The sequence below is a fragment of the Pseudorca crassidens genome, chromosome 4 (assembly GCF_039906515.1).
Source record: "Pseudorca crassidens isolate mPseCra1 chromosome 4, mPseCra1.hap1, whole genome shotgun sequence".
NCBI lineage: Eukaryota > Metazoa > Chordata > Mammalia > Artiodactyla > Delphinidae > Pseudorca > Pseudorca crassidens.
In genome coordinates this window covers 69,110,272-69,122,341 of record NC_090299.1, presented here as the reverse complement: position 1 = coordinate 69,122,341, position 12,070 = coordinate 69,110,272, and the positions used below count along the sequence as shown (strand labels likewise).

General features: G+C 37.0%; 1 protein-coding gene across 4 annotated transcripts in view; it reads left to right on the top strand.

The window, feature by feature from the left end:
- GABRA2 (gamma-aminobutyric acid type A receptor subunit alpha2) overlaps positions 1-12,070 on the top strand; it is a 122,472-nt gene that overhangs the window by 91,827 nt on the left and 18,575 nt on the right. Inside the window, exon 9 of one of the 4 annotated variants that reach the window (XM_067735865.1) lies at positions 3,217-3,374. The exons of the other annotated variants lie outside the window; for them this stretch is intronic. Coding sequence (XP_067591966.1) covers positions 3,217-3,359 — 143 coding nt within the window. The 3' untranslated portion in view covers positions 3,360-3,374. Of the gene's footprint in view, positions 1-3,216; positions 3,375-12,070 lie in introns of those variants that run through there. 4 annotated transcript variants of the gene reach the window in all.

Sequence of the window (12,070 nt, the reverse complement as noted above, 5' to 3'; positions counted from 1 at the left end):
TAACGTAAGAATATGCGATTTAAGTGGAAAAGGCATCAATTTACACTATCTTTATATTCCATTTATATTACAGTGTTGTGATTAAACCTCTGTTTCATTCTAAAGCTTATTAGCTTCTTAACCTGTATGTTCCTTCTTATAGAATTTGTGAATATGGTCTCCCAGTGTTACTGTTCACAGATTTTTAAATTAATTATTTCATTTGATGAATCAACAAACAATAAGGATTTACTCTTGCCAGAATCTGAATGAGGTGGTAGCATTTCCACGTGCCTATAGGCTGCTCAGAGCATGGAGGAGTGAGAGAGACATGTAAATAAATAAGTGGTATAGAGGATCATAGGGGCTGGGAGAGAAATATTCCAAAATAAGGTAAGAGCAAAAAGAAGGAAGCAGTTAAATCTGAGGAAGTCAGAGAAACCCCAAGGGAAGAAGAATCGACTCAAGCCTTGCAAATTAGCATAATGGAAAAGGCCATATTCTAAGCAGAGGGTGCGCAATTATCAAAAGCAACATGGAGCATATGAAGAACAGCAGATTACTGCTCGGTGTATCTCAGGCATGGGATTCATTTGTTTGTAAGGATGGTTAGACAGAGGCCAGTTCGTGTACAGCCTTACATTCCACGCTAAAGCCATGGAAACTGCTTGAAGGGTATTTTACTGAGGGAGTAAACTGGAGGCATTTGAGTGTAGGGGAAGACTATTATGGGGAATATTGTATACATAGATTGAAATGGTATTAGTGATGGAGGGTGACTAGTTAAGAGACAATTGATATTATCTGGGTGAGAAATAATGAAGGCCTGAATAGGACAATGAATGTTGGTGGAGAAAGAGTTATAGATCTGAGAGAAGCTAGGGAGGAAGAATATGCAGGACATGGTGAATCTGAAGGGGAGAGAAATTAGGCATTGCAGAATACTCCTAGATTTCTACTTGAGTGACTAGATAAACGTAACGTCATTCCCTACAATAGAGAATTATGGGAGATGTGGTAGGTTTTGGCTTAGACTATAGATTCAGTTGTGAAGGTTTAAAACTTGAGATTTCTATGGGACTTAACAGTGTGGGATTATTATAAAAGGTTTCTCTGATCTCTCTGTCCTTAGTCTTACTATTCTTCATTCCATTCTACACAGTGTGGCAAGAGTGATCTTTCTAAAACTCAAATCTAGTCACATAACCCTCTCCTGCATGAAACTTTTCCATGACTGTACATTACAGCCATTGACTGAAACACTTACCATGTTTATGTGGCCTTCATGGGCCTCCCCAACCTAACCTGTTGTGAGGGTACCTTTTGCTACACTGACTTACATTAGACCCAGGAACATGTTTTTTCTTCATTGAACATATTCCTCAGACTCCTCAAATTTCCTTTTATATATCACTTCCTGTAGGAAGCCTTCTCCGATCCCAAAATCTTGGACAGGTACTTTTTAGGCAGTTTCAGAGCACCCCATATTTTCTCTGTTATTTATTACACCATCTGCAAAATTTGCCTATTGATTATCTGCATCTTCCAGTAGACTGTATTCTCCCTGAGCATATAATTCATATTTTTGTATACTCATGTATAACAAAGTGCAGACATGTAGTAGATTGGATAGATTTTTAATTAAAAAACTAGGGTTTCCCTGGTGGCACAGTGGTTGAGAGTCCGCCTACCAATGCAGGGGACACAGGTTCATGCCCCGGTCCGGGAAGATCCTGCATACCACGGAGTGGCTGGGCCCGTGCGTCCGGAGCCTGTGCTCCACAATGGGAGAGGCCACAACAGTGAGAGGCCCGCATACCGCAAAAAAAAAAAAAACTAATATCGGGCTTCCCTGGTGGCGCAGTGATTTAAGAATCCGCCTGCTAATGCAGGGGACACAGGTTGGAGCCCTGGTCCAGGAAGATTCCACATGCCGTGGAGCAACTAAGCCCATGCTCCACAACTACTGAGCCTGCACTCTAGAGCCCGTGAGCCACAACTACTGAGCCTGCATGCCACAACTACTGAAGCCCGTGTGCCTAGAGCCCGTGATCTGCAACAAGAGAAGCCACCGCAATGAGAAGCCTGCGTACTGCAGCAAAGAGTAGCCCCTGCTTGCCACAACTAGAGAAAGCCCACGCACAGCAATGAAGACCCATCACAGCCAAAGATAAAAATAAATAAATTAATTAATTTTTTAAAATCTAAAAAAAAAAAAAAAATGTCATATAGGATGCTCAATAAACTTTTATTGAGCCCATTAAAGATATCCAGAAGATGGCCAGAGTGAGATATTTGGCACTGGAGTTCATAAGATACATCCTTAAAGATATTTGTCATGTAGGAACAGGTTAGGAAATGAGAGTAAATTATATTGCCCAGAGAGAACAGTAAAGTAAGAGGAGTAGAAGAGCAATTATGTTACCTTGTGGAATCTGAACAATCGAGCTACGAGTGGTAATGAACGGCCTACAGAGAGAACTGAAGAAGAGAGTGGTCAAAAGACGGAATGTGCATGGAAATAGTAGGTCTAGAATCTCTATTTCGATAGGACCAAACTATTGGGAAGTGGGCCTTGGGACTGTCTCAAAGCTGCATTTGAAAATCAAGCCCACTGGAATAACTTGCAGGAGGCCAGTGTACATAGGTATGTAGAGTTTTGCTTTAGTAGGTAGTTTGATACGTTAGAGCGTTAATATAAAACACTCCTTTCTTCCTTTCCCAATTTTTCAGATAATTTATATAGTCTGTGCCTAAAGCATCACAGGCCTCCATCTGTCAGAGGTGATTAGTTATTCACTAATAACTTACAGAACATTAGAAGTCTCAATTCTAGCTGTGTACATCAAGTGAACACTACACTGACTTGATGTACACACCCACTCATTTCCCTGCCTCCTTTACTGCTAGATGTGGCCATACGACTAAGTTCTCAAAGACATGTGTACCTGATTTATTCAATCAGCTTGCCTAATATTTGTTCCCCCACTAACTGGCTTGATTATATTTTTGGCAAAAATATTACTTGTAAAATCTGGCCAAATTATTTAATGCTTCACTACAAGTATAAGCAAAATCATATTTTAAGATTGAAAGTAAGAAGAAAATTCATACAATAATGTTACTGACCCTAATTTAACATCTATGCACACTAGTTGTTAAATTAATAAGATGTTAAGAACCTAAATATTTTATGTGCCCCTCCTTCTCCCTCCCCTCTTGTTTGCTGGAATGCAGGCCAAGTGCTGGCAAGCCCTCTTCAACCTCAAGGACATGGGCACTACCTTAAAAATGGCAGAGAAACAAGAAAGAGGAAGCCTAGGTCTCTGATACCACAACAATCATACCCTTGGATGTCTTCCACCACAATTGTTAAATGAGAGAGAGGATGAGGTGGTACTTTCATTTTATCTTGTCTGCTTTCCTACTTGCTCACTCCAGAGAACAGTCTTTAGTTGGTGCTTAACTTAATAACTTTTCTAAGAACTAACCATAACATTAGTATATTTATGTAATTTTACATATGTATATATTACATGTATAACTATATGTGTTATATATATATATACATTATATATTAGTATATAGTACACCATATACTATGTACACACTATTTTGTGTGTGTGTATATATATATATATAAAAAATGTTACATATATAATATTTTGATTATACTTATGGAGCACATAAAATATTTACTTAAAACTGTTTAAATGATTGGACATCTCTTAATCCCAAATCTTCCAAGGTATCCACTTCCCTAGTCATTGAATTCTGGGAAAAAAATAGCTAGTATCAGACTGTTTCTGTGTATTTATGTATTTAACCCCAAACACACACAAACATACCCACTCATTTATAATATATGTCTATATCCACACAAATAGGTGTATTTGCTTCAAAACTATATTTATTAATCCATTCAGTTAGAAAATATGTGCCAGACACTTTGCTAGACCTTAGCAACACAAGGTAAACAAAAAAGATGTTATTCCTACACTCAAAGAGGTTACAGTCTGTTTGAGGAGAAGGGAAGGTAAACAATGGTTTATATTATGATATATTATGTTCTGGGAATATTCAGGGTGCTCTCTGATAACCTGGAAGGGGCACTCAACACAGACTTGGTATATTAATTGATCCTCATAGCTTGAGGCTCCACCACTGATGCCCCAGAGTTCCTGAATATTCATATGCATGTATGTATATGTACTTTCACATACACTGATTGCAAATAAATTGCAGTCTGTACCCATGAAGTTTCTAAATATCTTATTAATTTAACAACTAGTGTGCATAGATGTTAAATTAGGGTCAGTAACATTATTGTTTGAATTTTCTTCTTACTTTCAATCTTAAAATATGATTTTGCTTATGTTTGTAGTGAAGCATTAAATAATTTGGCCAGATTTTACAAGTAATATTTTTGCCAAAAATATAATCAAGCCAGTTAGTGGGGGAACAAATATTAGGCAAGCTGATTGAATAAATCAGGTACATATGATTAAAAATTTGGTTGATTTCTTGAATTTTCCTGTTTTTAACAAGTTATTTTTAAATGATGTCAATATAGTGATATAAAAATACTCTGACCTTATAATTCGTTTTAATTCATTTTTATATGTCTTCAAATTTCTTCTTTTAAGATGCAGTTAGCAGGAACACAGGGAACTGTTAGAGCATCTGTTTCAAATTTAATTGTGCTGGCCAAATGCAGAGATTCATGAATTTGCCTTGTTGACTATCAGTCATCTGCTGATATCAGTTCATTCTTTACTTCCAGAAGGTTGTCTATATTATATTGATTCATTACCTTGCTAAATATTACCTAGCTTTTCTGATTAACTGTCAAACTTAACTACCCAGACACAACCAGAAACCCAGAAAAGAAAAAATATACATATGACTAATAACATGGGAAGTTATAAAAAATCATGTATTAAAATCAAGGCGCTGAGCTTCAGGTTTCAGCACTGACATGTGAAGAGCTTGCAAGCTGTCACTCTCATCCTTACAATACGAAAAAGCTAAACAAATGAAAATTAAGGGCTTTTACTGCATTCGTACAAGAATCAAGGTGACAGGCAAACTGCCATCCCAAATTGTGAAGAGGCAGACACACTGAGAGACACAGCTAAGATTTTCTTTTTACCTGAAAGAGATGCTGCTTAAGCATCTGGTAGAGGCACTTGAATGGTCATTGTCATGAATTGTTAGAAACTGAGCGTGTACTCATGTGAAAGTAAGAAACTCCTAAGGCCACAATCTTATGGGGGATTCCCACATATTCATGGGTTTTACCTCCCCGGAACCCCACTAGATTCTCAAGGGAAAGATCTGAGAAATATCCATTCTTGACAATGGCAGAGGAAAGGGTAAGGGAGAAGAAGCTTTTTGAAATATACCCAGAGCCTTCTCCATAGCCAAAGCCTGTGTCCAGGGGAGGGGACTTGGCCAGAGCCTCATCCCAGCTGACAGAAGACCAGTCTTACTCTCTCACCTAAGGAGGTTTGAGGAAATGAAATACTATCAACAGAGATCAGAGCATCAAGGAAATAGATTGGGCATGCTACAGCCACTGCAAGGAGTAAGCAGAATGGGGAAGAAAGCTGTACAAGTGGAGGAACACTTGCGAAGCTACAGTCTGAGACACGGGCTGCCTAAAAGCCTGAGATCTAATCAGAAGATTGTAGACCAGTCTCCCTCCCGTACACCTTACCGCCACGCCAAGGTGACGCCCGTAGAAGAGCAGCAGCTTACAGCAGAAAGAGCTGAAGACAAAGACTCCCTGGGAGGAGGAGTAGCTAGGGAAGTCCAAAGTCAAAAGGGGAAGCCAAAGCAAGAACACAAAAAAACCCTTGAATCCTGCGGCACCTATAATGACAGCAAACATTAAACACAGCCAACCTCTAGCCAAGTTAACATAAATCCTACCCTTAAGGTCTATTTATCTCCGTTCCTATTACCCAAATCAACATGATCAGCTTTCAACAAAAATTTATCAGTGATGCATGCCAATTATATCTTAATAAAACTTGGGGAAAAATTGTGAAGGCATGCCAAAAGGAAAAATAAAAAACAAAACACAGTCGGAAAAGAAAAAGCAAACAACAGAGCCAGACTCAGACATGCCAGGGATGTTGGAATTATTAGGCAAGGAATTTAAAATAACTGTGATTGATATGTTACTGTCTCTAATGGAAAAAGGAAACAACATCCAGGAAGAAATCAGTTATATAATTAGAGAGATGGAAACTCTAAGAATCAAAAGGAATGATAGAAATTAAAAAAAAAAAACAATAACAGAAATGCCTTTACTGGGCTCATCAATCAACTCAATAAGGCTGAGCTTGTCTGTAGATCATTAGAAACCTCACAGACTGAAATTCAAACAGGAAAAGAAAATTGAATAAACAACAACAAAAACAAAACAACAAAGCATTCAGGAACTGTGCTACCATTTTAACAGGTATAACATAGTCATAATTGGAATATCAGAAGAAGAAGACAGTAAGAACAGAAGAAATATTTGACATTAACAGGCTGAAACTTGCCAAATATTAATGACCAAACCATAGGTCCAAAAGCTCAGAGAACACCAAGAAGGATAAATACAAAACAAATCAAAACAAACAATAAACATACCTAGTCATATCGTATTCAAACTATATTAAACAAAAGGCAAACAGAAAATGCTGGAGAAAAATAAAGAAAATAGCAACCACCTTAACTATAGAGGAACAATAGCCAGAGTAATATTTTAAACAAGAAATACTGACCATGTCACTAACCAGTTCAAAATGGACTCTGTAAAGCTTTCCCATTGCTCTTGAAAAGAATTTATATCACCTGAACACCATCAAACAGGCCCTGGATAGTCTGGCTCTTGCCTCCCCCTCTCTCTTCTTCACGAAACCCTTCTCTTCTGCCTTCCCACCTTGCAGGATTCTCTCCATGCCTCGCAATGCCGTGTTTTCCCATGTCTCTGGGTTGGGTCCTGTGCATATTCTTTCCTCAGTCTAGTATTATCTTCCATTGTCTGGTGGCCATTTTAATTTATCCCTTCATTTCCTTGGGGAAGTCTAACCCAAATTCCCGTCTAGGTCGGTCACCCCGTTACAGTTCATCATAGACCCTGCCCACTTGTGATGTTATGTTACTTTGTGCTCTTTTGAGAAAATGTCTCGTAGAGAGCTGATTTGGTTTGGCTCGCATTCCATTCACAGCGCCACAGAGCCCAGCACAGAACGGGAACTCAATGCCTACTTGCTTTATAAAAGAAGGAAGAGATTTCTTGCCATTATCTTAATAAATAAAGGCTTATCAATTACAGATCATTGGGGGAGTAGTTTCAATTAAAAAACTATTTAACGACCTCCTGCACTCTGCTATGCACTATTTATTTAAAAACTATTTAATTTAAAAACTACTTAATGCTCTCCTAACCTCTGTTGTGCACACTTTTACATTTCGGGGAGAAGAAGACAAACAAACTGTAATCCATATAGTTTATTGGGGATATACAGTCATGTAAGCCAACAGAAAATTTTAAAAGGACACGACCTATGGAGGTATGCATAGGACCAGGTCATAGGTGCCTATTTTTTTTCCTTTATGGATGAAATCCTGCAGAAAGAACAAGTTGAGCTGTGTGTACTGCAGCATTAGTCCAATGTGCATTCTTTAGGTGCAGGAATCTCTTCTATTTTGTTCATTGGTATGTTCCCAGTGCCTACAAAAAGTACTGCAGTAAGTAGGTACTCAATAATTTAAGAGAAGAAATAGGATTTAACTAGGTAAAAAAGAAGGATGTGTGACAAGGAAAAGATTCTAGGGAGAGGAAACCATGTGTTGCCCAAACTGACAGAATATGAAAATGAGTTCATTCTGATCGCAGAGGCCTTTCATTGAGAAAGGGACATCAAGATACAAAGGGTTTGGGGAAAGGGATATGAGCTTTGATTTATTAAATCCATGATGTATTCAGGTAATCATAAAGAAAACTTTGTAATCCCTCACAGTGTTGTCTACATTATAATTAACCTTTCGATCATGTTCTTCTAGATTATAATCAATAGTTCACAAATTTTAAATTAGTGGAATTTGAGATAATTAGGTTTTAGGGCAATGATATGGTATCCAAGTTCTAATTTCTGTCTCTAACACATAGAAGTTTCAACTTTTTTGTTATTCAGATGTAGTACAGTTATGCATTAAAATTTCAACCTGAGAAATAAACTAAAATTACAACCTTTCATACTGCACTTATACTGTATTTGTAAATGTTATTATTATCATTTTTCGGGGGAAGGGGTGATTATTGCTTTGTCCATTGGGCTGAAGGGGCAGGCAGGGGTGGGGTGGGGAATCCACCATTTTGTTTCCAGGATGTCTGTTGTTTCTGCCATTTCTAGCAGTAGCCAGCAGGTGGTATCAAACAATCTTACATTTCTGTTCTATTGCAGTTTTTGTGCCTGTTTGGTTTCTGACACTTCTTCCTAACTTCCCAACTTCCCACACCCTAACCACAAACAAGCATTTGATGGGGATAAAGGTCTCAAGGAGTATTTTATTTTATTTTTCTGATTTAAATATGTCCTGACTTTGCTTTCAGAGTGATGTTTTTTTTCTCACACACACTGAGGTGTCTTTTTTATAACAGAGGCATTGCTTTACATGCAGTAACTCATTTGGTTGCTATAACAACAGGATGGGAAAACACTATACCTAATCCCCACTTTACAAATGAGGAAATTGTGGAACGAAGAGGCTAGGAAATTTCCCTAAGGTCACAAAATTAGAATTCAGGCATCTGGCCTTGGAGCCCACAGTCTCAGTCTCTGTGCTGAAATCATTTCCCCTGATTTGATTTTCTCCTTTCAATGTATATTTTCACTCAATACTTAGCATTTCTTTACTTTGACACCATTTTCTCAGCTACTATGAGTTGAGGTTTTTGGCACCTACACCTTGAAATAAATATTACACAGAATAAAATCAGAATATAAAATAGCTATACATTAGATATTGTCTGTGTATGGGAAATGGTCGCATAGTTTTCACATATATGCATAGAATTTTAGGGCTGAAAGCACTTTAAAATACCTACCTTTTATTTTACTGAAAAAGCAACTTAGGCTTCCCAAAGAAGCATTGGGATTTGGTGGTCACACAGAGGTGATAAGGGAAGACACAAGTCTGTTAAAGTAATGTTGTGGGAACATTCATTTGTAGAGGCCCTACTAGGTATAGAAGAATGCCCATTGTTGGGAGATGGGCTTGTGGAAGGTTTGTGAGGTTTCTTTCTAGCTAAGTGCAGCTCTTTAATTCTTAGCTCTTCTATCTACAGTGTAATGGGACCAGGCTAGACTCAACTAGCAGCCAGAAAAGCTGACATATGAGAATCTTACCCCTCCAGTAAAAGGAAAAAAGGGAAGGAAGGGAGGGAAGGAGGAAGGAGCTTATAGTCCATGTTAACAATTTTAATGTCAAGTTTCCACAATCAGACGAAAGAAAATAAAATTTAGATATAGGGAAGATTTGAATATGGTGAAAAAGAGCCTCATAGTAGATTCATATTGAAATTGCTATAACATTTTATTGGCTTGAATGACTAGACTCAAATCTAATTTTAAGTTAGCAGTATAGACTTAGAATCATAGTTAAATTTATAGTTGGCCATAATTTGAACATGCATTTTTTGTAGATTTTCTGTAAGTTAGTCAACACTAATGTATATATCAGTCGTTCCCAGGAATTCACACTTGAATTAGAAAAGATTAAAAGTCATTAAGTATCTCTTGTTTAAATCAAAAATTTTGTATTTTTTCTTATCACAGAAGCAAAGCAGTTTCACTCCAGGAAAAATTTTTAAGAATGACTTTCCTTCAATGTTAATTCCCCAAAGTAACTAATATTATTGTCTTAGATTGTATCCTTAGAGATTTTGTCCTTTTATATTTACCTGATCAAATACCAAAAAAAGTAAAAGAATGAAAAATCAGTCACAAGTCCAGTTCTGTTTCATCATTCCAAACCATGTGCTATCTTCTCTCCTAAAGTTACCAAAGTGGTAACTTAAGATGAGTGTCTTTTCTGATTTTTTTTTTACTAAGTTCATGCAGTATATCTATATTGATGCACAAATCCATTTGTGTATAGTTTCATGAATCTTGAATCATGAAACATTTTTAAGCAAAATGTATTGTAGATTTTTTGCCATCAATGTATAGCCCAACTTTATTCTTTTCAATATTGTATTGGTATTACTAATGTAGGTATTCAACAATTTATTAAACTATTTACCAAACACTGACTGCCACTTTCTTACTTTTATAAGCAGTATTCATGTAAAGGGCCTTGTGTATCATTTACCTTTAAATATTTTTCTGCTATCATTTAAGTAAAGTAGGTTTCTGATAGACGTAATAGTAATAACAACGAAAAAGAGAAGTAAAATAAGTAACATTTAATAAATTCCTACAATGTTCCAGGCTTTGTGGTAAATGCATACTTAACCTTCACAACGTTCTTCTGAAGTAGATATAGTCTAAAATTCTATTTTGAAGATGAACATAATGAGAATAGTTGAGAAACTTGCTCAAAATCACACAGGCAGCAAGTAATGGAGCCAGAATTCAAACCCAAGCCATCTGATGATAAGGCCTTCTGAGGAAATATCTATACTGTTATCCAGTATTTTATACTGCCCTGGCTTATCTAGAAAGATAACTCCTAGGTCTCAGGGTAGACCCTCAAAATGTTAGAAGTGACATCACCGAAAACTGTGGAATAAGAAATACTAAAATCCCACATCTAGCTAAGTGCAGCTCTTTAATTCTTAGCTCTTCTATCTACAGTGTAATGGGACCAGGCTAGACTCAACTAGCAGCCAGAAAAGCTGACATATGAGAATCTTACCCCTCCAGTAAAAGGAAAAAAGGGAAGGAAGGGAGGGAAGGAGGAAGGAGCTTATAGTCCATGTTAACAATTTTAATGTCAAGTTTCCACAATCAGACGAAAGAAAATAAAATTTAGATATAGGGAAGATTTGAATATGGTGAAAAAGAGCCTCATAGTAGATTCATATTGAAATTGCTATAACATTTTATTGGCTTGAATGACTAGACTCAAATCTAATTTTAAGTTAGCAGTATAGACTTAGAATCATAATTTTAAGAATCATAATTTTAAGTTAGCAGTATAGACTTAGAATCATAGTTAAATTTATAGTTGGCCATAATTTGAACATGCATTTTTTGGTTAAACTGTTAAAATCAGCTTTTTCAGAACTTTGGAAACTAGCCAACAGCTTGCAACCCTGAGTACATGTATTCAAGAAAAATGGTAGAATCTTGGTAAAGAATAGTAATCTTTATGGTGTTGCAACTTACACTAGTCCCATACCCACTCCCTACCTAAATGGTAGTCTTGAAAATAAAGCCTGAATTCCTGGTACCAGAAGGAGGAAAATGGAGCTCATCCAAAAAGAATTGTCATTACTTCATCTGTATTATGCCTCCCTGGAAGATCTTCTCAAAAAGCTTGTTTTTATTTCATTTGACTCAGAATTCCCCCAGTGCCAAAGCTACCACCTGAAGGATGCATACTGAAAGCATTTCCAGGCAAATATTTTAGCTGCTTCTGCCTGAGGCATTGGATAACATCTGGGGCAAACAATGGGCTGACCAAAAGGTTTGAGAGGAAAAGCTGGTGAATGAATTGTACATAAGTGATTTGAAAAGCACTGACATATTTCCTGGAATCTAGAAGGCCACATGCATACATAGAGCTATGTGAATACACAAAAAAAGACTGAGGAAGCCCAAAGCTCTCCCCTCTTGTTGACCTTGAGCCTCTATACAAGCAGGAAGTGGATGCGAAGGCAGAGTTGTAAACTGCCTGGTTGAATGATGAAGACATATCCCAACCTGCACACAGAATCACCTGACAAAGACTGAGAGTTTTTTTGGTTTCAAGTGTTTCAGCAAAAATCTATGCAATCATTAGATGACTACTAAGCTAAGAAAACAGAGACTTAAGTGATCCCAAATGAAAAGAATACAGACTTTACAGAATTAGTTAAGAAAAG